Here is a 27,706-nt window from a genome sequence, read left to right as displayed (position 1 = left end):
GCCATATAGCAGCAGTAACTACAAGTTTAAAAGTCTAGGCATGGGAGTTCTGTCAAAAAATAAATAAAAACTGTAAACGCTGCTAAATCACAAACTATTGACTTCCATACCAACTACCGAACTGTCGGGAGAAGAGGAATCTCACTCAACACAGTTACACGTTTTCGTCCTTAAGTTCACCACGGACTCGGCATGCTTCTCCATGACTTAGTATGTCTTTCTGGCTTGCACTGATGATAGAATATTACCATGCATTAAACTCGGATGCATCTCCATAATCCAAAATGCCTCATCTGTCTTCCTTTGTCAGTTATAGTAATATTCTGGAGTTTTACATAATTGTGTGGCAGAAGGTCAATGGGAGGCCACAATTTTGAGACTATTGAGATGCACCCGTTGTCATTTCTTTTCAGAAAGCCACATTTACCAGGCGGGGCCTCTTATCCACAGAATGGCGAGACAAATATCACATTACTTGGCGATAGCTATTAACCAAACTGTATGGATGATGGTCCTTTAAGTGTGGGACACTGTAGGGACTTTTACATGCGTCTCCCAGAAACTACCACCATTGTTGGAGTGGGTTGGGGACGTTTCAGTGTGGCTTGTTTAAATGTTGAATACTTTTGGCCTGTTTGGGAGGGCAACACATTACAACCGCATAGATGGCGACGTTGTAGAACCCACACGATTCTTTTGGTAAGCGACTTTCCATTTCTGTCTAACACGAAATGGTGCAGACCCCAGAGAAAGCCCACAGATGGAGCCGTTTAACTTCAAACTGTCTCTAGAGCTGTTGTAGTCTGTCATGTGTTTCCAGGAAGCTAACTTGACGCTGGTGAATCTCCAGGGTACATGTTGTATAAATTGCAAAATTACTAGAATGTTCATATTAGATTATAAGATATTATTAAGGGCAATGAATATTATATTGTATCTTCATTGATCGTTACAAATAAAGTTCCCACGGAAAAGATTGGAAACCTGTATTGTGTGTTTCTTGTAATTTAGACACGAAAAAAAACTGCCAAAATAATTTTGATAAGTGATAAGTTTATTGCTGTCTTTTTTTGTAGTATACAGGGACTTGGGCAAGTCAGTGGCCAAGCAACATGGAAGCTTCTGTCAGATTACTTTTCTCTTAATTAGGGAAAATTATTAAAAAATTTGTCAAAAATAATTAAAAGGACAGTAATTGTTCTGACAACAGAAGACAGGAAATAAAGTATTAGCTTTGACATATACTGAAGCTGGGTAATAGCTAACATGTAACCAGAGAAGCCACTCAAGTGCAACACTTCATTTTAACAAACAAACAAACAAAAAAACAAAACAAAAAACAACAATTTGGTCAACATGACATGAGAACCATGGTTACAGAGGACACGAATAATTGGACGAGGTTTATTAGCCAAGGAACTGAAGTCATAATTTTATATTACTGGAAATGACATACATCTTTCTAAGATCAAAACCATTTACATCTGTCTGTAAAATAGCTAGGTGGTAATGTTAGCATAAAGACTGGAATAAGGTAGAAACACTTTATGTAGCTAACGCCTACCAGCACTTCTGGTTCAAGTGTAAAAGCAAGCGGACTGCCGTTAAAAATTTGCTCAAGCATAGAACATGAATGAAGAGAAAATACATATTAGTAAAGTTTTCTGTCTCCTCGGGTGTTCTGAGTGGGAAAAAAAACATACAAACAAAATCTAGACTGCTAGTTCTGCTAGTATTAATTTTACTGCATGAAAAAAGTACTTTATTTTAGCATTTTGCTAATAAAACTTGTATTATGTCTAATACTCACATTAAATAGAACAAGTTTATGTGGAGTAAAGTTAATATCATATTTTCAAGTTAATGACCAATGAGCTAGCTAAGATAATGCTAATTTGGAAAAGACGGTGAGTACTGTGAACAATGAATGAAGCTTACTGGGTCTTTTGAGAATGAATGAACAGATGTAACTAGGAACATAAAACAGAAGTGCTGGTAGGCTGATTCTGTGATTTGAAGACAAAGCCACTTCGGTCTGTCCCCATCTGTCAGTCTTTATGCAATTTAGGCTAACAAACTGCTAGCCGTAGCTTTACAGTCAGCGGACAGATATAAAGGAGGTATGCAAGAAATTATACTTATTTATTAATTTTTAATCTAAGTTTTTAGGTGCATAAAAATGCATTTACTAATCAAAACTAAAACCTTATTTGGTTCTGAGTTTGTCATTCTCACCTATAACTACTGTGCATAATAGGTTTATCTCGGCTGGCTTTTGTGAAAGTCTATTCTTTATTAATATCCAGTATTCACAGTAAAAATTTGATTATATTACATCATCCTATTAAGTGCTAAGAATTGTCAATTACAAATCTTTTTTTTTTTTTTTAAAGTAAGTTAGGAAAACATGGCTTTTCAAAGTGGTTCTTTTACTTTGTATCACATTCTTAAGAGAACTAATAATGAAGAAATGTCAGTGATCGATAATGGTACTTTTTTCATACATCATATAGAGCCCCAATCTGTTTTAAAGGAATGTATAAATACAGGATCAACTATAAATACAAAAGCACAAAATAAATAAATGTAAATGGGAACAGAAATGCTGGCATTTTAATGACCAAAAAAGAGAGAGAAAAAACTAGATGTGAGCTTTACATGGGTGGAGCCATCTAAATCACATCAGTCAACAACTTCCAGGGGAGCAGTCATTTGATATTAAAATTTGGGAATAAAAAGCTTTTGCAAATAAGGCAGCATTTGGCTGCTGATATAAACTGATAAGATAATTCTTTTAAAGGTGTCATCCTGTGGATAATAGTGGAAAACAAATAAGTACAAAAAGATTCCTTCAAATGACCTAACCTATACACATATACTAAGCTCAAGCAAACTGTGACAAGTGTTTATTAAGCTAGAGGTGCACAGTGAATTAAAAAAAATCATATTTACATCAAATAATGAAGTGATTACAGAAAGCATTTGATTTGTTGTTTGTATGTTCTTCCACACCTCTGACATAATATGTAGACGGCAACTTATCTCTGTCAGTTTTGATATTTACAGTATGGCCATTACTAAGCAATCCAATTCACCTGTTAAGTCCTCTCTGGGGTTTTTTTCCAGTACAAATATATAACTCAAAGTACACAATGAAAGTCAAACTGTGTCTTCAAGTCAAAGCACTGATACTGTATTAAATGTTGGCGTAAAGTACTGTAATCAGGTTTTTAAGTTACATTAACGTTTCTTCTGACACTATGTCCGCTGTCATAAGTACTTGGTAGTTGTGCACATCAAGATCATGCCAAAAAGCACAAGGGCTTTAGTTTTTGAGTATGACGACAACATAAGAACCACATTTCAGTGAAGTGGAAAGGTTGGGATATGACAGTTGTTCAATTTTCTGGCTTAGATTTCAGCTTTTGCATATCTGCTAATGGTTATACATTCCACTGGATCATAGCAAGGAGCAACACGTGAACATTTAAAGCTGTTAAGAACAGAATTAAATAGGTCTTTGGTATTGTCATAGCTAATATCAGAAGTCCGTGCAGCTAGTTGCAAGCTGGTGTCTTGAGTTCGATGGCTGGTATGCTGCTAACCAGCACTTTAGGGACAGTGTTGTTTTTACCAGTGCTCCAGGTGAAGGTCTGTGGCAGAGTTCAAATTAATGTCTGTTACATCCAGGAACTCGGCATTAAAAATGCTTGGTGCACTGGGTGGAGCAATGCTGAAGGCAGTGGCAGAACTGGGTGGTGTCAGGTCGAGCCATTCCATTGTCTCCCAAGCCGTCTCACTAAAGGTCATGCTGACCATTCCCTGCACCTCGGGGTTGGCGGATGCCTTACTGCCGATGGCCGAGAGAGACGTGTCCATCAGATCTCGGTTGCTCAGAAGTTTGTCCTGTTGTGGATGATGAGAGTGATGATGATTCTGAGGGCTGCTGTACCGATCAACCTCTCGCTTCCCTTCATCTTCCTGGCCCCCATCCTCTGCTGCCATTTTAAGAAGAGGTACCTCCCCTCCGCGGCCGACGGGACTGCCAAGCAGAGTGTCTGGGTGGCTCTCGGTGACGTGATTGGCTGCGTGGTCGTAAGGGAGCTGGTTGGGGGAGAGGTGCTCGTAATGTCGGTGAAACCACGGGATGAGGAGGCCGGGACACCCTGGGGACACAGTAATGTGAGGCATAACTTTGGTTACAGAGGACCTCTCCCTCTCTTCTCTGGCGTTAGCTGGCATCTCTTGAAGAGAAAGAGGAGAGGAGGGAGGGTCACAGCAGGTTCAATGTGTCAGGTAAGACTGTGAACAACGGGTAGTGATTTCAAATGCTTTCGTCTTCAGCCAATAGGATCTATAGAATGAATCCTTACCTCCACTCTCTATGAGCACATCCAAAAGCTCATCCATCTGCTGACTTCGGGTCAGTTGCTGTAACAGTAACAAAAAGTGCATTCCTTTTATCAGCTGAAATTTTAAACACTTAAAAAACTGAATTGAATTTGTTGATTTTTTTTTAAAACTTTCTAGCTCCTAAAACGGGACTTGGCCCCTTTTACTAGCTTTAAAAGATAGAGGTTTTTTTTGCTTGTTTCAGAGAAACAGAAATATTTTAATTGGCTTTAAAAAATTTAGATGTGCTTTATTTTGCTTTGCTGGCAAAATTAAGAAGGTAACAGAAATTTAGTTTTGCTCATAGTCAAAAATGTAGAGCTACAACAAGTGTTCTAATAATTATTAATTATTCACTTTTATGTCTAAGGGGGAAAATCCCTTTTATGTGCAAACAAAACAATACATTTCACAACACTGTAGGCATTTTTTTTACAGTTTAATATAATGAATAAAATATTTTGTCAACTGTAACAAATTTTTACATAATTACGATGGTTAAAAATAAAATCACTATAACGCTGTTGTCATAATAGCTATAAAAGTGCAGTGAACAAAGCGATGGATGAAAACAAAAACTACAACACAGATAAAAATAGAAGAAAGAAAAAACAAGACAGACCACAGGAGGAAGAGTGGAATGAGAGCAACGCCAAAAAAAGGTCAAATAAATTTCTGGCCAGCCATCTCTACTGAATTTTATCATGGATTTGAGTTTACCTGTTTGACTGCATCCTCATAGCATGGGGGCTGTCTTAAGTCAGATGCATCTGAATCTGAGCTACTGAAGGCAGGGGGAGGGACCTGGCACTTTGGCAAAACTGACATCTATATGGGAAATAGGTGAAAAGTGATATTAGTATATTATAGGGGGATTTACCCAAATTAGGCCCTCACGTTTAAAAAATCTCATCACAGTGAAAAGTTTACTCTAAAAAATGATTTGGCGTTGTCGTCTTGTAAAGGAAATGTCACTGACATGTCAAGGAATATATGATGAAAACTGATATGAAGTTATGACAAAATGAACTTCACAACAAAAGACAATAATACACAGAGACAGGCCACAAATGGAGAGAAGAAAGGAAAACAGTAACATACATGTGAGATGATTCAGCTGAAGTAAATGATGCTGATGTGACGATGCTGTAAAATGCTGGTCATGTGGATAGAAAATTACCTTTGGTTGCATGTTCTGGCTCTCAGCCTTAGCAGGGCTGCTGTTGTTGAGGCCACAGTCAGCTGAGCTGGGATAGACTCCCTGAAGACCTCTTTGGTCGGAAGGATAGGAGCAGTTTATAGGCGGACCGCCACTCTTTTGCTGCATCTAGTTAGCCAAAAATAAAATGCCCCAAACACGTTAGAAATCAACAAAAGAAGAAAAGACTAAAAAAAACCCACCTAAACTAAAGAGAGCATATTTTGTATATGAAATAAATATTTACATATACTGTTTTGAACATGTTTTCAGAGATGCAGATGATGGGAAATTGTAAAAGCTAATGCTAGTTACATATGTTTCTGTGCTAGTTGGTGGCTGCCCACATTTAAAAATGTAGATAAGTATTATGTCGGTTTTCTTTAACTTTTATACTATAATATACATTTACTTATGCAGCCCACTGATGATGATGATGCCTAATGATTTTGGTGATCTCATGACAGCAAATACAGGAATATATAAATGCTAAAAGAAATCACAATAAAAATCAGAATATCCATAGAAAATAAAGAAATAGCAATATAAAGCTAAACAAACCTTGATTAGGTTATGTTTTTGGTAGCGTTTGTTTGCGTCCATATCATTCTTTCTGTCTCTAAACAGGATAGTTTGATAAAACTTCGTAGGGGTGTAAAGTGGGGTCATGTTAAAACATTGGTTAAATTATTGTCTCAAATCCACCATGGTCTTCAAGGTAAACATCTCAAAGTACATTAGAAGAGAACAAAGAAAACTAAATAAATATATATAAAATACAATACTATTCCCTTAAAAGTAAATACTGCTTCTTGTTTTAATTATATTATCTAATAGAAGTCAGTAAAATGGTCATTCTAAATATAAAGGCATCATACCTGCATGTTGCATGCTCTGTTGTTTCCCTGGGTGTGGGGGTGACTACAGCCATCCCTCCCCAGTTGAGGAGACAGCAGGTAGGGGTTGTTAGGAGATGAAGGCTGTGGGCTGCTGGAAGATTTTCTGATAGGAGAGTCTTGCGGTGAGCACTGTGGGCTGAGGAAGGTGGACATAGCGGTGGGGCTGCCAGAGGCAGGGCCTGTATCCATACACTGTGGTCCCCCGGGGACCCCCATGTTGGTAATGGAGGAACCGCAGTGTCCCATATCCTCTCTGCAGCTACCAGGAGGGCACTTAGGCTGTTTAGGGGAGGACAGAGGGCAGCTGGAGGACAAAGACAAAGGCTCCTGCTTGATAGTCACCCCAAAAAAATGCTGCCCCATCATGGCTGGTGTCTGGTGCTGCTGGTGGTGCATGGGAGGATGAGATGCAGGAGGGACCGTATCCTGTGTTGCTCCATAGCAACGTTTTCTCTTGTGGAGTTGCATCTTTAGCTCTTCAACCTAATAAGCATGATCACAGAGCATTCAATTTACAACTCAATACTTTATAAATAATAACATGATTGATTGTTGCATTAGTATTAGATGCTGCAGTTTCATGGCTGCCTATGACATAGACTTGATAAATGAAAATTAGCCTTCTTAACATCTCTACTTTACATCCACCTGTTGACTAGCAAAGCATGTAGTGGTAGGTTTAAGAGCTTGAAAAAAAGCAGACTTTTCACCTCTCATTCAAGAAGCACTGACCTATTAATTAGTGTGTAATCACATGGCCCAAGTTGTGAAAAAAGTCATGGGTCCAGCTTTTGGTTTTAGACCTGAGGAACCTCGGATGAGAGGTGAAATGCCTTCATTCTCTTAAGATCCACCATGAAGTGTTAGGAAGCAGAAACAGATCATCACCTGTCTCTGCTCCTGGTGCAATTTCCACGTCAGCTCCTCGATCACCTTCTGCTTTTCCACCAGCATCTTGTCTTTTTCGGCTTCTACACCATCCATACCACCAACCTCCCCCATCCTCTGACCTGCCCCACCCATGCTGCCACCTCCTCCTCCCCCAAAGCCATCCTCCACGCCGAGCTGGGCAGGAGATGGATGAAGGGCAAACTGTGTTGGCGAAGACATGGGCACATCGCTGAAGCTGTCGGGGAGTGAACCGCTGAGGGACAGCTCAGAGGAGGCCGGCGAGATGGGTGGGGTGGAGGAGGTGCTGGGGTACTGGTAATAGCCTCCCTGGGACAGAGCACTGGAGGAGGATGGGGACTGGTAGGAGGACAAGGACCCTGTGGGTGTGACAGGAAAGGTCATGGTGGTGATATCAGAGGATCCCGAGGGCGAGGAGCCGGTGTTGGAGTCTTTGAAGGGCCGGAGTCGCTCGATGAGGGCAGTCTTGGTGCCTGAGACAGGCATGCCACGAATACGCAGGTGCTGCCTCAGCTCTGAAACCTTGCAGGGCAAAAGAAAAAAAAGGAGAATAAAAAGGATTACATATGTATGTTAAGGAGAGAAGATTGTCAGAATGTTCCTCTCTAGTATCACCTACTTTTAGGTCATCCAGATTAGATGGCAGGGGCCCAGGTTTGACTTGTGCGATGTTGCTTTGGTTGGGGAATGTGTTCTTGACTGGAGAGGATGAGTTACTGTTGGCTGTGCTCGACGGGGCACTGGAACTACAAGCCGATAGTTGCTCACTGACTCCTCTGGAATGGAGCAATTGAAGAAGATTACCCAAAAGTAAATATATATATATATTGATGAGCCAAAACATTCTGACTGCTTACATTGGTGGGTGCACCACATGTTACATGGGTCTGCAGTATGTAAGATGGTAAATTAAAAACTGGATCTCATATTTACTGATGCAGATGTAAGGAGTTTATTATTGTTCTGACATTAACCATGGCTCAAACCTACAGAAAGTAATCAGATCCCAGATTTCTTCCCTAATCTACATCATTTTAAAGTCTTTCAGTTCATGTTTTTTGTGCTATTTACTGTTTTGGATCACACTTAAGAGTAAGATGTAGCATTACTTTTATTAACCCCCCCCCCTACACAAGTTTGCAGTAGATAATTTGAGGAGATTTCGTCAGATATGTTCTCTACTTACTTCTGGGTGTGAGCTGGTGTGTGGGGTTGATAGCTGAAAGTGGGCTGCCTCTGCTGAGCCTGAGCCTGAGACTGGGCTTGGGCCTGCGTCTGCGGAGTGTGGGTATGCGGATGTTGCGACTGCTGTGTCTGCGATTGCGCATGAGTGTGTTTCTGCTGGCTGAGAATCTGCAGCTGCAGGAAGAGCTGCTGCTGCTGGAGGAGTCGGGCGTAGGCCGAATCCATGGGTGGAGGGGACTTCTCTGCCTTCTGGTCTGGAGGAATGTACTGGTGGTACTTGAGCTTTTTGACTTTAGGCTTCACATCTTTGGGCTTCTTGTGACGGTTCTTGTCGGAAGATTTAGACTGGTGGTAGAGAGGACGAGAAAGTCTGAGTTAGGGTTAGAAATTCATTTGTTAAAGTTAAGAATGTAAATGGCCTGCATTTGTATAGCGCTTTACTTAGTCCCTAAGGACCCCAAAGCAGTCATTCACCCATTGGTGATGGCAAGCTACATTGTAGCCACAGCTGCCCTGGGGCGCACTGACAGAGGCGAGGCTGCCGGACACTGGCGCCACCGGGCCCTCTAACCACCACCAGTAGGCAAACATTGGGTTAGTATCTTGCCCAAGTTCGATCCCAGGCTGCTCCAGGCTGGGATCGAACCACCAACCTTATGGTTAGTGGCTGATCTGCTCTGCCACCTGAGCTACAGCCAGGTGGCAGATGATAGTGAGTTTAATGACAAACTGACCTTGACGATAGCAGGAACAGGTATTGGGGGAGTAGTCTGGCTGTTGTTAGCACCAGAAAGCCCCTCATCCTGGCTTTGATCAGGGGGGTCTCTGCTTACACCACCCTATCCACAAATAAAAACAAAGTACATTTACTTTTCCATGCTGAAGTTAAAGAAATAATTACTAAAGTATAAAGTGTTTCAGTTTAGACGTAAAGAATAGTTTTCTTCTCGCTTCATTTGATAAACTGGTCTGTTGAGCTCAGTTTCACTCAAAGAGGTTTAACCTTGGAGTTGTTTTATCGTATCCACTCTACTGACAGACATCTGGTTCCAAACAATACTAAACAAGCACATGGCAGGATGTAATAAAAGTGAACGACTGTATTTACGCAGCTATTTTATAGTCTTTGGCAACTTTTTTGCTATTGTTGCCTTAGATTTCATGCATTTTGCTCTGACTGTATCTGTTTTCTTCTCATTTCTTCTTTTGGAAATGACAGTTTATAATCCAAATAGAATAATTATCCCTAAAATGCTCATGTATTGATGTTTCCTCCGCAAAAGTATTCCAAAAAGCTTTAAACAAACCTTTGGGACTGACATGACGCACAGAGGGATGATGATTCAGTTGGAACATTTAAGAGGCAGAGGTCTAAGAGATATAAACAATTGTGTTCTGGCACAAATTTCAGTTGAGGGACCGTTTCTGTTGGTGACCGTTGGAATGAGGTCACCGTGAGTGAAAGGTAAGCAGCAAGCATATAAAGGCAGCTGTGCCGCCAGCATGGCTCAGCATGCAGGAATGTGACACCTGCCTATGTCAACTCAGTCCAACAGTGGAAAACAGAGGATGTGCAGCTCACTCTGCTACCACAGGAGGGCAGCAGAAATAAACTGGTGGTAATCATAGCTGCTCAGTGTGGGAGCTTGAGTGAAAGAAATGGATAGAACAAAGGAGAGGAGAGGAGGCGTGTTTGTGTGTTTTTTTTGACCTGTCGTTCGCTGGTGAGGGCAGGTGAGGACGAGGAGGAGGCCGTACTGCCGACAGCCTCAGATGAAGGGCAGGCCGAACCCTGCGACTCATCACTGTGGTGCTGCTCTGGAGACAGACTCTCGCTGCTGCTGTCCTCCTCAAATGCATAGGAGTCCTCTTGCTTAGGGAGCTTACCATGGTTTACTGCAAGAAGAACAAAAACAGAGATACGTGGGGGTGTCAGCGATGTAATATCTATCAGCCTAGACCCCTTTTACACCTAGAAACAAAACAAAACAAAAACTGTAAGTGCACACAGAATGCATTCGGATCGTCTTCAATCTGCCAGGCGTGCGTTGTTATCAGACATAACAGAAATCTGCACAGTGTGACTACAGCCTAAAGGAAATGATCCACATAGAAACTTTAAAGATCACCTAACCTAACAGTGTCTAGCAGCATTGCTACAATTGACATGAGATGTACCATCTAACTCATTTGCATACTGAGACACACATCAGGGCTGTTACAATATTACTATGCTCAAAAAAATTCCACATAACATTAGTACAATCTGTGAAGAAAATTTGGAAAAATGTAGATAGGTGAATTAAACTAAAGTGCAAAATCTAACCAGAACTAAAAGCAAAGCAAGTATAAACTGTCACAGTCATCATCGATATACAATTATCACAAGACCTATGATTCAAGACACTAAGAGCACATTTTAATAACCGAGCATGCTTCAATATGTTCCTTCCAGTTTTTTATAGCCTGGATATTACAGTTATTGAAACAGCCAATCAGTACTGCTGCCTCCAGCCGGCTGACAGTCAGACTTTACCACCAAACTACTTCATCTGCAGTCTAAAACAGCAAATGACCAGTCGCAAGACTATTGTGTTCAACCTCAACCTGTTGTTTTAGTGGAAACGGTTCTCAGTTTAACACGCTGTTATGTTACTCCAGCACTGTATCTGTGGAGGTTCAATCATTCTGTGCTCTGTAGTTTTAAATACACCAGGCTTTAGTTACACGTGCTGCTGATAGGGTAAGACCTTTGTCCCACAAACCAAATGACAGCAGAATTTGTCCAAAGCGCCTTGAACACCATTTCAAGAAAACATTTCATTCAATCCACAAACCACTGGACCCTTTTCACATCTGTTTTTGTGAAACATTTTTTTTACCTGCTCCTTGGCTGATTGGATGCATACTGCATGCTGCACACAATGTATGTGAGCAGAGGTATTCACACACTGCCTGTCACTCACACCTAGTACAGCACTCAGCTCGGAGGTGTTACGCTGTGTGGGTAAGACACTCACACAACCACTTTACCTCTAGAACGCTCCTGATTGGCTGGCCCGATAGGGAACTCAGCTTTGATTGGGGTAGTTAAGAGCAACTATCTAATGGAGCTGAAGGGACAGAGCCAGGGAAGGAGGTGGTAAAGGCTGGAGTGTGTGTGTGTGTGTGTGTGTGTGTGTGTGTGTGTGTGTGTGTGTGTGTGTGTGTGTGCGCGCTGAGAGGTATAAGATTCTCTTTTTGTATCCAAACATGTGACAACCAGGAACAGATTCTGGTTTCCATCACAGTACCAGGTCCATTCTGTGCAACTCTATGACCTTGCAGTACACACAAACACACACTCGGCGAGCTTACTGCACAGCTTAGTAAATAGCATTGTCCTAAATGCCATTTCCTCCCACCTGTTCATGTTTAAGTCTGTAGGGAAAAACACCAACACGGTCTGTGTGTGAATTTACTCGGTGCATTTTCGCTCTGCTGCACAGTCCAGGACTCTTTAAGATAATTTGTTGTCACCGGGAGATTGAGTTGGCAGAATTACAGGAAATCTGCACGCCACGTACGCTTCCTCTTTTCACATGGCTGGTTTACAAGCTATGGCGGGTCAGGCAGTTTCCAAAATTACCGGACAGAGGTTGAAACAATCACTGGGAGTGTTATGTAGGGAGATATAGAGCTTTAAGGTGAGGGGTTAATGCTGCAGGCAAAGGGGGCGGGGTGGGGGTCACAACAGCCTGGTCCTGTCACGTAGTTTTGTAGGTGGCTGATTGGAGCCAGTCAGAGCACAGACAAAAGAGGGGGGTGGGGGGGGGGGAGGATGAGCAGATAGGTCCAAACATACAGGCAGGTACGCCCACACATGTGGCAAAGGATGCACTCTACACGCACACACATCGCAGACTTCTAAAGAAAAAGGGTGGACCCAAATACAGCTGCTGTTCATCTCGATAAACGGAGATCCCCTTCTCCGGCAGAGGTATTATAAACCAGCTGACCGCAGCCTGCCGGCTCCTTTGTGCAACATGTTTACTGGAAGCTTAAGGAGGCAAACATAAAACCGCTAAAACAGCAGAGTCGAAAGAAAACTCGCTGCACTGCTAAGAACAGAGAGAGTGAGTAACATGTTGGACCCAAACAGTGTGAGATGTGAGCGGCGTGGTGGGACAGCTCCGGCCCTGCGCTTCACGCAGTGCTAAATCTTTGTTTAAGCATACACGATGCACCGAAGAGCACTCCTCAAACACTTGAGTCCATAATAGACATTTGTAAATGCTGATTGCTAAGCACCTTTTTTTTTTTTTTTAACATGGATTTTCTTTCTTTCTTTCTGGCTACAAACACAAATGTTCATTTTAACAGCCCTCATCCCTGTTAAGGCATTCAAATTTAATGTACAAAGAAGAATACTTTGATGCATAGGTGGTCCACTAATCAAGACCAGAATTCAAATTTTGACTTGAATAATGCATTTTGATATGCCTTACAAAGCTTGACTGATCAGAAAGATAAACAAGAACACATGGGCAGGTTGTGAAAAATGCTTGTTCAGATGGTTTATATCCCTCATATTTTGTGGTAATACCAGTGTTTTATTAATAGAAATAAGGAATAGTGATAGTAATTAATAGTTTTAGTAATTTTAGTGTTTAAAACAATTCCTCTAAAATTCCTGTGTTTCCTGAAACACTGTAATATTTTCCCAAAATAGACTTTGCTGGAGAGTGCAACATTAGCGTGGTTCACATATGCAAAAATAGACCAGGTTAAAATAAAGAGAAATATCATTGCTCATACCTATAAACTTGACTTTAGCACATGACTCTCCAGCACGAGAGAAAAACAAAAGGGGTTGTGATGCATTGAAGACTCTGATCTGTGCAGACCCTTTGAAGGTCTTATCATTTGGAATAATCCGTTTCTCCTGTTAGAAGACTAAACGATGTGACCGACGTAGCAGTGCAGTCCACTCAAGTACAATGCTCGTTTGAGTAGCTTACAGTCTGCCTCATTAATGAGTACACACAGTCTGTCAGTTAGAAGGGCCCTTTTACACAAAACAAACTCTACACCTAAACTTTAGTTCCAAACACACAAGCATATAAACGCACAGGCTAAGGCGCAGCGGGTGTTAAAGTCGGGTTACACCACGTGGCGGCGTCTCTCCACTGATACCTGTCATCGTGATGGCAGAGTCTAGGGGAATGATATTCTTTTGCACCAGCTCCATGGGCCCTGGCCTGAGAGCCAACTTCTTATTCAAGTCCTCGGCGAGCTGGGCTCGCTTTAGCCTCAGCTGGGCTTCCAGATTGGAGCCGCCTGAGGCCGGGTCTGGATAACACAGAGCAGGACCACAACATCAACGACATGGGACACACCAGGGAAACACTACACTAAAGGAGTGGAGAGTAATGAAGTACATGCTTAAAAGTATATTTTTATGTTTGCAGTTGAAAGTATACTTTGATATAATGCACTTTAGCCGTGATCACAAAGATCCTTAATCCATTTGTTTGACAGTGACTCTTATTACTTTTAAAGATTTAGATGGTCTATGTTGTCCAGAATAACTTACACCGATCATGCATAACATTATGACCACCTGCGTAATATTGCCCGGTCTGCCTTAGCCTGGTAAAACAGCCCTGACCTATTGAGGCATGGACTCCACTAGACCCCTGAAGGTGTGCTGTGGTATCTGGTACCAAGTTGTTAGCAACAGAATTTGGAGGTCAAGTCAACTCAAACTTGTGCTCCTCAAACCATTTTGCTTTGTGGCAGGGCGAATTACCAAAGTTTTCCCAGCAGGACATTTTCCAAAGCATCACACTGCGTCCGCTGGCTTCCCTTCTTCCCATAGTGCATCCTGGTGTTCAGCTAATCAATGCACACTCCAGACTGGGAGCCTCCCACAGGAGATGCTCTGACCCAGTCGTCTAGCCGTCACAATTCGTTCCTTCTCAGACACACTCAAATCCATACACTTGTACATTTTTCCTGCTTCTAACCAATCAACTTTGAGGACAAAATGTTCACTCGCTCCCTAATATATCCACCCCAGTAACAGGCGCCATGATAAAGAGATCATCAAAATGTTATTTACTTCACCTGTCAGAGCGAATTATGGTATGCCTGATCAGTGTATAATGACTCCATAAGCTAGTTAATAATGGCTCCACCTTACCCTGATACTACATGCTAACATGAAAAGATCTCTGATAAGTATGCAGTAACAATTTTGAGCATCTTCCAGATATAACTTTCAAACAATTCTGAACTAATGTTGAAATTCATTTAAAAACAAACCATATAACCCGATCCTTCAATACACCGTTACTGCGGTCATTTCTTAGAGGATTCAGGTAACTGACAGTGTCACTGGTGATCTATAAGTGGGATAATGTCCTGCAATTAATGAGCGTGGGCTCTGTGTCTGCATTTTTATGCAATCCTTCTCCTCCTCTCCACCGTTCGGTGTCTGTTCTACGACTATAAACACAGATGATTTCTTCGCGTCTCAAGAGCAAGCTGTGAGAAAGCACAACTTGGCGGTTAAGCTGGCACACTTCCACTGCCCTACTTGAAAGACAAGTTAAGGTCACAAGGCTGTTTTTCAGTAGCAAAAAGAAAACGTTGCATTTTAGGAATGCACCTGCAGCACACCACGAATTCATAACAGCAGATCTGCTTTTCCTGTACGCAGAGAGATTCTGCTCATAATATTTCTACACTTTTCCTTCTTTCCTTACAGAACATTTACCTGTAACTTGATTGGGGTATTTTTATAACCACGTATGGATGACAACTGTGATATTTAAAAATATTATATCAATAATGTCAGTAATTATAAGAATATGGCAAATAACTCTTTGTGTATGCTTTGTTAATACAGACTTTAGTTTTTCGTCTTATTGTGAATGTTGTCGTTACAACACCCACAGTAACCAAAGTTATAGATGATGTTTAGAAGTAACAAACTACAATAATTTTGAAGTGATATCAGGGCTTTTTCCTCATCTGTTTATTAAATTCCAGAGTAAAATGGTCTTCCATTTAAACCTCTGTTCCCTTTTTTATCATATCATTATTAATCTACACACTTCTGCATTCAGCTGCTATCTCCACACTTCTTTTATCCTTCAATAATCAATATTTACATTTTGGATCAGCTGTAATATCAGTCCAGCTGCTTTTACTCCTAGTACAGTCTGAATACTAGAAAAATAAATGGAGAGGCTCTAATTAAAGGGTTGCAGTGGGTAAGATTTTCAACTTTCTACAATCTATCTCTGTTAAATCCTGGATAAATAATCAGGGCCAGAGCTAACCTGGCTTGGCCTACAATCTGTCCGCAGCACTTGCAGGACTGATTACCAAGCAGTGCGGAGAGCGCACCAGATCAGTTTGATTATCTGAGTCCAAGAAAGAGCAACAGCACTTATTTGGTCAAATATAATTTTAGTGGGATATTTCAGAGGGATGACATAGGATCCAGCGCCAACAAAGAAATGAATGATACTGAGCTTTGTGCTGGACAAGTTAGAGAGAGTATTAGTGTCTGATGAAAAACGGATCTGAAATGTAATGCTTCAGAGGAAAAATGGGTTTCATCAAAATCAAGATTAATGTTCAAATATTAGGCATTTTTAAACTTTAGATAAAGCAAATATTATGCTAAAGATCTCAGTCAAAATAGACATCTATCAATCTCTGACAAAAGAAGACGAAAAAAAGGAAGAGGCAGACGTTACTAAAACAGGATGAATGAGAAAGGAAAACACAGAAAGAAGGAAGGAGCAGCATCAGGAGGTAGAGAATAAAATCTCTGGCTCTCTTCCACAGCATGTCTTTATCCTGTCTTCCTTCTCTCACCCCAACTGGTCATGGCAGATGGCCCCGCCCCTCCCTGAGCCTGGTTCTGCCGGAGGTCTCTTCCTGTTAAAAGGGAGTTTTTCCTTCCCACTGTCGCCAAAGTGCTTGCTCATAGAGGGTCATATGATTGTTGGGTTTTTCTCTGTATGTATTATTCTACGGTCTACCGTACAAATATATAAAGCGTCTTGAGGCGACTGTTGTTGTGATCTGGCGCTGTATAAATATAAATAAAATTGAATTGACTTGAAAATAAGAAAGAAATATGTTAAAAGAGAGGACAATGAAGTAGATTAAGAATGATTATCATTGTATGTTAGAAGTTTTGATACTTCCAGAAAATGAAGAACATAAAGAGCAAAAAAAAGAAAAATATTCAACACAGACAAATTCTGAACTCAAAAAGGGGAGGGACAGGAAAAAAGGTAAATTTAATTCAATTTAATTATATTTGTATAGGACCGAATCACAACACAGTTCTGTATAATTGTAAGGCAAAGACCCTACAATAATACAGAGAAACTCCCACAATCAGATGACCCCTTATGAGTAAGCACTTGGCGACAGTGGGAAGGAAAAACTCCCTTTTAACAGGAAGAAAGCTCTGGCAGATCCAGACTCATCTGCAGTGGGGGTTGGGGGTGAAGGGATGTTAAAATAAAAAAACAAAAAAACAAAAACAATGTTGGGAGCATGAAAAGGAGCAGAAAAGAAGAAAAAAGAGATTCGATTTGAGTAGAAGGAAAAACACTGAGGTGGGTAATACAGATGATCCGCTGTGGCTGCACGCCCCATTCCTCTGAGAGAGAGTGGAGAAGCATCAGCTGCTGTCATGGTCACGTCGGCGTTATCGTCTGTTTAGAACTTGGCCTGATGCGACTGCGCTGGTCTAATGTAACATGATCGGGTGAGTCTGAAGCTCACTTTTAAACATACAGTGCTCTTTAAACCTACTGCAGTACATTTAACTGCTGACTGTCATGCGTAAACACTACACAGAGAGGTTTGGTGCATTAGCTGGAATGATTCCTTTTGTGGTTCCATCCACTGAGGATTAAAGTCCTTCTGCTGTGGAAATGAACATTTTAAAGCAACAGAGAGCACAGTAAACCTGCAGCTACGGGCCTGTTATCTTTATGGGGAAATATTAGATTGTATGTGTGTGTCAAGTCAGACCTGTGGCCAGCAGGCAGACAGTGTGTGCTCCCATGCAGGCCACACGCCAGTCGGGCCCGAGAGGCCGTGGCGGATTCTTGAATAGTCTAATAAACACCAGATGTTCCCTGGGTAATATATACACAGACCCTGTGCCGTGTCCATCTCCCCCGAGCAGGAATAACACAGCCAGGCAGAGTCAACCAGCATCTGAGGGATCACATCGACAGCAGCAGAAGCGGCAGTCGCAGGAGGAGGAGGACGTTGTGCCCTCCTCAGAAATGCCGGATTTTTTTTTGGGAGGACGGATGATGTTTTGAAGAACGATAAGACATCTAGTGTGTGGGTGTATGACAAACAGCACAAATACGAGTCCTTGCAACGTCTCTCAGATCTGCACCACCGCCTGCAATCAAGAGATAAACAGCCAATTGAAATTTCTTTTTTAAAAGAGTGCTTGGAGCCCTGCTGGCCAATTGTGTTTCTCGTTGCTGCCTTATCTGTGACAGACTCCTAGAAACTGATAGGGGCTCGCCGGGCCCCTGGATTCCGTTCCCCCGCACACTTACCAGAGGTTTATCTTGAGGCTGGAGCCTCTGTGAAATGGCGAACGGTGCCAGACATATCATTCAACAAATCCCCAGCCTGTAGTCCAGGTCACCCGGTCCCCTTGTTGTTTCTACATGCAAGGAATCGAGGGGGGGACAAAACCAGCTTGCTTGCATGGCTCACTAATTCCATGTTTCCCGAGATGACTTACGAGATGCTTTAAAGTAACAGGAATAGATAAAAATCTCGATTTTATGAGTAGCTGTCTGCTGTGTTGTAATGTCGCACACTAAACAAACTACTTTCTCATGAATATTTGAAATTTATCTCTCGCGTGGCGTGTGTTGGCAGTCACAGCTAACCCGAAAAGCTGCAAACATCCACTAAGCTGACCTGAAGAAAAGGAGGGAACATCAATCGCAGCAAGGGTGAAGATTTAAGAGGTTGCTCAGTACAGTCAGGTCTATGTGTTCTCATCACTATGACTTACGTGCTCTTAAAAGCACAAAGCCTCTTTATTGTAAATGCGGCCTGCACGCTCAGTTGTTGTGTTTGGGCATGCCTCTCAGCGCCGGGCTGTAAACAGGTGCCACCTCTTGTGAATCTGGCCTCCTAAGCTGTTTCTTCTGAGGCCGAATGTCCTCTTCCAGCACAAGAGCATTCCTCGGCGGTCACTTACAATCTTGTCTGCCTGTTCTCGGGCTGCAGCCACTATCTGGCCGTCTCTTTCTCCTCTGCTCTGTAGCATAAAGCCACCTGCTTTCCTTGGTTCTGGATTTATTCATCTCCACTATCTAGATATGTGCTTTGTTGTGTTTTTGCTGCCTGTTTCATTTTGCTTTCTCTCTTTAATACGGCTGGATTCATGTTACACGTCCATCAGTAACATATATGTACTGTGAAAAATTGTCCATGAGACTGTGGATCTCTTTCTTTTTGTCTCTCTTTTGACTAACAGCTGGTATCTGTTTTTATAGTTTTCATTTCAGGCCTACATCTAACTATTTTTTTTCCCTTTTCTCTTTAAATGTCAAGCAGTATGTCAGACTCAAGGATCCGATGCATGTGAAACTCGGGCAGTTGGTGCTTCTCACAACCTCATTCCTGGATTTTCAAAATAATACTGATTGAGCCAAGGGGACCTAGGGCAAATTTGAAAAATGCAGTAACTGCTCATATTTCCCACAGTGAACTGCGCCATCCACCACACACCCGAGGACAAAGCACACAATATTTGTTTTTTCACTGCTCTAAATTATTGAAAAAAAACCCCCAAATTAATTAAAAACAGTTTTAAAGCTCACTAATATTTTTGTTGGTAATGGAACAAGTCTAATGTTAAAGGAGTGCCTCACATAAATGAATGTAAAAAATTCAGTTACCTATCAACCTCGTATTTGCATGGAAGCAGAACACTCATTTATCTTTCGGACAGATAAAACCTACATTATTTTAACAGCTAGACAGTCAGGGGAACTGACCTTTCACCTCTGTATCTAATTGCTAATTGGGACAAGTGTGATAAGTTGACATGCTTGAGTTTCTCACACTTTTTCCCTCTGACTGTCTGACTCACACTTAAGTCTGAAAGCATGTAAGTACATGTGTGTGTGTGTGTTTGGATGTGCAGCAGCTCCATGTTGGAAGGTGTTACTCACGAGGCATGATGCCTTGGTCTGCCAGCTGCTCTCGTGTCCTCCTCTGCTGAAGTCTTAACTGTAGGACTAAAGTTGGGGGTAGGAGGAGGAAGAGGAGGACAGATAAAGAGCGAAGGTGAGAAAGAGGTATGGAGAGACAGGAGAGGGACAGAGAAAAAGCAGGAAGAGGCTGAGAATACAAGCCATTTAAATCGGTATTTCAGAATGAAACTTAAAGTCGAATTAGCATAGTTTTACTCTGTCTGTGGGCTGGAATGAAAAGCTACCAGCATTCAATTTGTAGTCATTGAACAGATGCACATGGACACATACGTATGTGCACATATGCATACAGAAAACACACACAAAACAGCGCAGCTTGCTCACAAATATTTCTGTGAGCAGGATGTAGGGAATGATAAACACAGCTCCTGGCTTTTAAACAGATCTGCTCTGCAGTGTGTGGTCCACAGCATGTGCACACGTTTCACTGTGCCCTGCATGTGTGTGTGTGTGGGGGGGGAGTCTAGGTGGGAGTTTAAGGTCATAAACATAGAAACTCCTCAATGTCTGTTGGTTGAGTGCGTCTGTGATTTTGTTGCTTTCTCTTTCTTTCTTTGTCTGTGTGTGTTTTCCCTCCCCAGTATTATCTGAAGGTCTCCCGGTCAGATCCTGGATCCGACACATAAGTATGAAATGTTCCCTTTTCCCTGCACGGTCCTAATCATTTTCTGTCTCCCCTATTGTTAATTATCTCACTCAGGTGGTTTATATTCACGCAGCTCTGGCTGCAATCACACATTTTATGAATTTCTTCCAGCCTTCCAGCTTTGATGTCATGTAACAACTTTCTTAACAGTTTGACTGTGTGTCAGCGAGCTCAGGCGCCACATCACAGGTCTCTCATGGGAGAGCACCTCAATTATGTAATATCAGGCCCTTCCCTTCATCTGACATGTGCTTTCGTTTACAGCGAGGGGGTCGTGACCTGGCGGTCGCGACATCCCAAAGAGCAAATGAAGGCATTAGTTGCCGATTGGAAGCTTACCAAAACATGTAACCGATACAATTTCTGACAAGGAAAAATGAGCACTTTCCTGCATGCAAATGTTGTCTCTTCTTTTTTAAGACCAGGTGACAGATGGAATGTAACTATAGCTAAATGATTTTTTATTCAACAAGCTTGCACTCATTTGAATCTAAAAATAACAGTTTAAGTTGAACAGTACTGAGGGTAGCTAAGTCCTTGTAAAAGCAACATTTTCGTTTTAAAATTTAGCACTGCCAGTAAGCCAGTAATGTAACAGTAACCCTTAAAGCATTCATTTATACTTATGCTATGAATCTTCGTAGTTAAATGTAGCCTACGCAAGTAGCTGATAGCATTGCCAGAATTTACCAAAAACACGTGACATAAAAGTTACAAATGGACGTTGTATTTTGAGTCAAAAAAGTATTTGTTCCCCAAGGAAAACATGGCTGAGGAGGGATTTTGGCCCACTCCTTTTTATAGAAACTCTTTTTTTTCTTGGCTGCTGCACGGCAGCTCAAAGCTTCAGCTCCCTCTACAGAATTTCGGTAGGATTGAGGTTTGGAGACTCCACGAACATTATCAGAGTTATGGCTGAGGGAAGGACGTTCTTGTCTAAGATTTTGTGATACACGGCCATCGGTTGGCCCTTCAATGTGTTGAAGTTGTCCTCCACCCTTAGCAGAACAAGAGCCCCAGAACATAATGCTTCCACCTCCATGCTCGACTGTGGGGATGATGTTCTTTCTGTTATCCTCTCATCCTCCAAACACAGCAGGTACAGTTGATGCTAAAAAAAAAGAGCTTGACTGTAGTTTCATCTGACCACAGCGCTGTCTCCCACGCCTTCTTTGCATCATTTAGGCGTTCACAGGCCTGTGCATGCGTGTTCTTGAGCAGGGGCCCCTTGCAGACGCTGCAAGATTTCAGCCCATTATGGCGTAGTGTGTTACTAATAGTATTTTTTTGGTGACTGTGGTCCAACCGTCTTCATATTATTAACAAGCTTCTCCTGTGCAGCTTCACCTCATGAGACAAGATCCTGCATGGAGCTTCAGACTGAGGGTGACTGATGATGTTTTTATATTTCTTCCAACAGTTGCCACCATCTCATCAAGCTTCTTGGTGATGGTCTTGTAGCCCATTCCACCCATGTGTCCCTGTCTAGGGACCCTGTCCAGGGACACGTGGCAGCTCTTTGGTCTTGACCATGGTGGTGGAGAGGTTAGAATGGAAGAAATTGATTCTGTGACAAGTGTAATCTATACACGTAATGCGCTGAGATCAGACTGATTACAATCTGTGGGAACCAGAATTCTGTCTAGATCGTAGGGGATCAAATACTTATTTCACTCAGTAACTTGCTATTTTTATGCATTGTGTTTTTTCTGGATTTTTGGTTGATATTCTGTCTCGATTAAAATGACAGTCGTGAAAATTAAAGACTGTAGGTGAGGAAACTTACAAATTTAGTAAGGGATCAAATAATTATCCCCCCTTCTATATATGCTTTAGAAAAAGGGCTTTAAAAAATAAAATAATTTCATTGTCAGACAAAAGACAGAATAACTGTTATTGTGAGCTGAAGAAACTTCCTCTTTGATTTTTTCTCTTCAAAAGCAGATAACCTGTGAAACTTTTAGGAGAGAGTTATACGCCTGAAACATTTGTCAGAGATCAAATATAAACAAATTTGATTTAAACACAGCATTATATGTATTCATAAAAATTAACAACAAACAAAATGAACAATGAACAAAATGACTTACGGAAATCAATGCGCTATCCAAACATCATGTCATGATACCGGGCTAACGTAACAATCAGCCTGAACAGCCTGAATCTGGTCGTACGTGCAAATTTTGTCTCTAATTTTCTTGGAAAAAGCCAGGTGAAACATCAGCTGCTCTTTATTATGTTCACTGACAGGTTATCAATAATTGTGCTTGGAAAAGCACAGCAGCTGCCATGTAATCTGCTCTTTCTCCCCAAAAGCTTTGCTGAGACCAAAGACTCGCTTGTCCTGATTGCAGAGTATACATGTTATAGAAAGTGGGCCAGAGCCAAGCTATGTAATCACAGATCACTGAACCATACTACGCCTCTCTGAATGTTGACTTTGAAACTGAAGACACTTGTTTTAACTTGGGCTTTCTTGACAATAAAGGACAGACAAACCCAATTTTTCAGATTTATAGTGCAAATAAATTGTCATTTGGCTTTGGTTTGCACCAGTGAAGTGCTGATAATTGCACAAGCCAGTTGAGTGATACTGTGATTTATTGTTCTGTGCCTCACACACTCACAGCCACCGCACTGAAGAAAGAACAAAAAAACAAAACAAGATAATAATAACACCTCACTTTTACACTTAAGCTCCAACATTGGTTGCATTTGTTACATGAATCCTCCTGAACTTTCCCTTAGTGCAATCAGGAATGTGTTCACGACAGATATATGGGTGTAACTGTATAACTTGTAATAAACAGGTATTCCTAAATGAAGTATTACGTTTATTTTAGTCTAATACCTCTGCATAAAGTGAAAATCCACCTTAAAACACAACTGGCATATTTTATTTCTACGGTCTTGGACAGTTGGAGTCAGGTTTGCGAATGCGAGCCAGGACCTGTGTGGAGAAGAGCCAACGCTCCACCATTAAGGTACAGTTTCTGGAGCGGCTCCATTGACAGTGAGTCATAGTGAAGAGTGGGGTAATAAGGACATTTGGATGTATGTTGAAGAAGGCGAAAAAAAATCTCACTTGCGTTCAGAAACACAGGTAAGTGCTTTTATGTGTCGCCAGACTGCAAATCATCGTCAGCAGAGCGTGTTGTGGGGTAGTCTCTCATTTCGTAACTTATTACCAACTTTGTCAGAAGAGACAAGAATTCTGCTGCAATTTTACCTGGTGACACGTTCGTTATAGCACAGCATTATAAATGCAAGATGAGACTAATTTAGTGCTAGTGTAGTGCAGCATTTAACATTAGAGATTTACTAAAAGAGAAGCAAAAGTGTTTTTTTCTACCAAAAAAGTAAAAGTGTTTTTTAAAATGTTATTGTAGGTTATTATAGCAAATTGTTGTTTTTTTTTATATCATTTAACTAGTGATTCTTACTTACAGCCTATTCTGATCACTTATTGAATAATACTTCAAAATAACTGTTGCAATTAGCGCCTGGAGGAGTCTCATGAAGGCTCTAGAACAGCGATAATTTCTTCAGTACGGACTTTCCTAAACAAGGAATAAACCCACAAATTTTGTCATGTGACTGCCTGCATGGTATGCTTATCCATTTAGTGCAGACTGCTGGTTCCTCCTGTTTTTTTTAAGCTAAGTTAATAATTTCTTTTTTGTTGTTGTTTATTTTGTTCTTTTTTTTTGCTGTGGGTCAGATGGATTTTTTTTATTTTTTATAGATGACACCGGTGGAGTGAAAGGCTTATTCTGCTTTTAACTGATAAACTCACAGATCATATTTCAAATGTGACAAATACCACATCAAATGTTTGCCAGCTCAGAAAAGAACATCAAACTAAGTTTCCTGTTTTACTATTTCGATTTTCTCGGTGATCCAGGTTGAAAACATCCAGCGTGTTTATGTTTTATACATTTGGGATCAGAAGTGAAAATGGGTCTGAAATAGTTATATATTAAAGACAGCACATGTATGCACTGCTGATTTACATATGGTTAACATGTGGCACTGCATTTGACGTCTCTGTCATAATATTATGCAATGGCCTTGAGCTTAAGAGCATGGACTGTGGTCATTTGAGCTCTAAATCAAATCAGCATGAGAACTCGTCAGTACCTCACACACTCAGATTCGGCGCTCCGTGGGGAGCACTTAAATGAGATCTTTATCTTTCCTTTTAGCTTCAACCATGCGGTAGCAGTTCCCATGGCTTTGATTAGTTTGATTGTCATTTAAGCATGGTGCATAGGAGTGACAATTGCTGTGTAGTGTAAGTCAACGTACTTCATGTTAAAGAAACTGTAAATCCTTGACAGCAGATCATCTTCGACTTCCCCCTGCCATCAGCAGTTATCACAGAGACATTTACGGGCAATTTTACTTCGCTTACGCACAACATTTCACTCATGCGCTCATAAATGAGCTCAAGCAGTCGCTTTTATCAGGCGGCATTAACTCCTGTGACTGTAATATCAAGCAAACTTTGGCATAAGGACAATATCTCTACATCTGTGTTGTATTATAACAAGCTATAGCACAAGGGTTAGAGCAACACAGACCCTGAGCAACCTTCATGAAAAGCCTTATGCTGCTTTTGAATCCAGCCTCTCATGCTCCCCAGAGCACCGGGGGTCATTTCCCACCCTACTGATGTGCTCTAAACAAATCAAAGGAAAAGCATCATTTAGCCTGCCATTTCTGGAACGCAATTACAGCTCACAGGCACACTGGAGGTAGCAACCAGAGCCACTACAGCCACCGCTTTGAAGCAGCTGCTTTTTGAGTGTAGAACAAGCTGAACAGCTACGATCAGTTGCAATTTCCTCAGGGAGGTGGCAGTGTTGCTCAGACTACAAACACACTGAAAACACACACGTGCGAGCTTAGACAAAGTATGTTCAAACTAAGGAAAGTGCGTGTGGGAATAAGAAAGTGACGGAATTAAGGAGTCTGTGTACGTGAAGGAGACAGATGGATACAAATCCCCAACATCTGATGTGTATTAGAAGGAGTTTAAGTCAGTGCTGTAGTCCAGACCCTTCCTCCCGCTTTGATATACTCAGGTACACGCAGCTTCCAATGCAGCCATATTTAGATAACCTTTGACCTCTAATCTCTTTTTATCAAAGCCTGAAAACGACAGTGTCTGACTGGCTTTCCTCAGCAGCAGCAGAGGGTTAGTGACTGGGACTGAACAAGTGCACTAACCTGTCTGAAACATCATTCTCTCTCGTGTCATTTACAAGGAGTTTGATGGACATCACGTCTGTAAATCCATCATACTGTGACAGAGTGATGGGAAGCTTTCTGACTCACGCCGACCTCGCTCTGCTATTCCTTGTGCCATCACATGCCAGCACTGTGTATTACACACACCTGTCACTCGGCTGCTGTTACTGAGGAGCACATTCTGAGTATCAACACAACTCATCCGCGAAGACAGACGAATGACACAACGTACGGAGAATTGTTTTCAAATGCTGTTGGCAGACAAACTGTTTGTGCGGCTTCTGAGAATAAACACAGCTGTACACAGAAAGTGTTCATAAGTTGTGATAGAACAGAGAAGCAATAAAAGTCACATTTCAGTCATCACTGGACTTACCCGATCTAAACTTGCTTCGTATTAGTATGGAGTGTTCAGAGCCCAGAAGAGTCATAATGCTTACAGTACAGTTCCAGTGTTCAAAAGTTGCAAAATAGCCACGCACACTCAAGAAGCAGTGACACTTTGACCCCGACCTCTGAACCCCACACTGAGACGAGACCCAGAGCTGACCCAGCCTGGCTCATCAACAGATCTAGAGGAAAAGTGGCACAGCAAAAAAAAAAAAACCAAAACAAAACAAACACTGGCTTTCCTGTCTTTCTCTCAGCCAGCGTGCACACCACCAGCAGCAGCCTTCCACTCTGCCTGCTGCTTTCTCTTCTCCGCTCACTCTCCCCCCGGTAGCTGATGTGGGAGTGTGTCTGTGAGTCTGTGGGCCTGAGAAAGCTTTGGTCCCATCTAGCTGTGAGATCTGAGCAGGGCCAGGGACAGCAGAGAGAGATATGCCCTGCTCTGGGAGTGGCTAGGCGGCCAGGGTTTCCTCCAAGCCCCGCCTGTCAGAGCCCAGGGGCAGGACAGGGTTTGGCTGATGATTTCTTCCTCCCTTGCCACCAGTGTAAATATATCAGCCTATCAGCCTTGTTGACTGTCATTAGAGAGGAGAGAGGGGGAGTTAGATGGGGAGGGAAATATCAAGATAGAGGAGCAGATAACGAAGTAGCAGTACAGCCAGGAGGAAGAAAGCGAGAAAAGCAGGAGTGGCAACAAGTTTCACTGGAGTATTCAATTCTTGTGTAATAAATAGAATGCATAAAAGCAATATTCAATAAACTTGTGATACAAATGTAGCAGTATAATCAGACTGGGCTTTACACACACAGAGGAAACAAACAATGTGGACAATGTACAATAAATAAAAGTATTAATGGCTGCCACATTTTTTTAAAAACTTTAAACAGATATTGTCTGAAAACCTGATTACTTATCATTTATTTTCCTCACAGTGACTGAACTGCAGAAAGTAGCAAGTAGTTCTTGTACTAAGCCTCACTGAACTTTATTTTAAGGTGATGGTTAACAATTGTTTGGCAAGAAATGAGTGACTCGTAAGACAGAAGTCTAACATAACTCGAGATTCTCTTCCAAATATGTTTACATTTTTTCAGCAAACACAGCCTCATTAAACCAACATGTAGGTAAATAAAAGACAAATTTAGCTTAATTAAATCCATTATCCAACAATCTGTTAGGCCCAGAAACACTGACCACACCACACAACCAATGCTACAATGGAAACACAAAAATATGTAGGAATGTTTCCTATTTAAATCCAAGAAAGTGGAAAGAAATCCTTCATTTCTTAACAGGGCTTTTATTGTGAAACATTTTCAGGAAGCTGGTAAATAATCGTTTGTGGCAACTTTGACTACAACTCCATCTGAAATGCTGGGTTTCAACTGAATACTCGTTTATACTTTAAAAAATACTGTATATGTCAGTTGTGAAAACACTTTGATTTGAAGTCCAGAGTGTATGACTTTCCAGTCACATTCAAGCCAAATTACTTCACACAGTGCTAATTAGGCTAATCAAGCACAGACAGACCAGTATCGATACATTTTATGCCCA

General features: G+C 41.5%; 1 protein-coding gene across 7 annotated transcripts; it reads right to left on the bottom strand.

The window, feature by feature from the left end:
* Positions 1-1,022: 1,022 nt before the first annotated feature.
* myocd (myocardin) lies at positions 1,023-26,570 on the bottom strand. 7 transcript variants are annotated; one of them, XM_086304952.1, is made up of 13 exons: positions 26,135-26,570; positions 19,818-19,883; positions 13,759-13,914; positions 10,295-10,479; positions 9,318-9,422; positions 8,585-8,928; positions 8,018-8,174; positions 7,378-7,920; positions 6,469-6,972; positions 5,573-5,719; positions 5,113-5,220; positions 4,374-4,431; positions 1,023-4,244 (listed from the first exon to the last, which is right to left on the bottom strand). In XM_086304952.1, the coding sequence occupies exons 1-13, from the start codon at positions 26,187-26,189 to the stop codon at positions 3,631-3,633; spliced, it is 3,042 nt and encodes a 1,013-aa protein (XP_086161078.1). In that variant the 5' UTR covers positions 26,190-26,570; the 3' UTR covers positions 1,023-3,630. The 7 variants fall into 7 exon arrangements, with proteins under 7 accessions (XP_086161078.1, XP_086161079.1, XP_086161080.1 ...); XM_086304953.1 differs by having other exon boundaries at positions 1,023-4,166; XM_086304954.1 differs by lacking the exon at positions 5,113-5,220.
* Positions 26,571-27,706: the final 1,136 nt, after the last annotated feature.

This window comes from Aulonocara sp. 'chitande type north' Nkhata Bay, linkage group LG8, assembly GCF_057382095.1.
Source record: "Aulonocara sp. 'chitande type north' Nkhata Bay isolate Kocher_YH1m ecotype deep benthic linkage group LG8, A_spYH_male_GT1.1, whole genome shotgun sequence".
NCBI classification, from domain to species: Eukaryota; Metazoa; Chordata; class Actinopteri; order Cichliformes; family Cichlidae; genus Aulonocara; species Aulonocara sp. 'chitande type north' Nkhata Bay.
The sequence above is the reverse complement of the archived record's forward strand: the minus strand, read 5'-3'. Positions and strand labels throughout refer to the sequence as shown.

What these genes read in the sequence shown, in the direction of transcription:
- myocd (XM_086304952.1), bottom strand. Translation starts at nt 26,189, where the DNA reads ATGACTCTTCTGGGCTCTGAACACTCCATACTAATACGAAGCAAGTTT. An exon ending in TGCACCAGGAGCAGAGACAG is followed by an intron (nt 6,973 to 7,377) that starts GTGATGATCTGT and finishes CATGCTTATTAG; the next exon opens with GTTGAAGAGCTAAAGATGCA. An exon ending in ATGAGGATGCAGTCAAACAG is followed by an intron (nt 4,432 to 5,112) that starts GTAAACTCAAAT and finishes TTACTGTTACAG; the next exon opens with CAACTGACCCGAAGTCAGCA.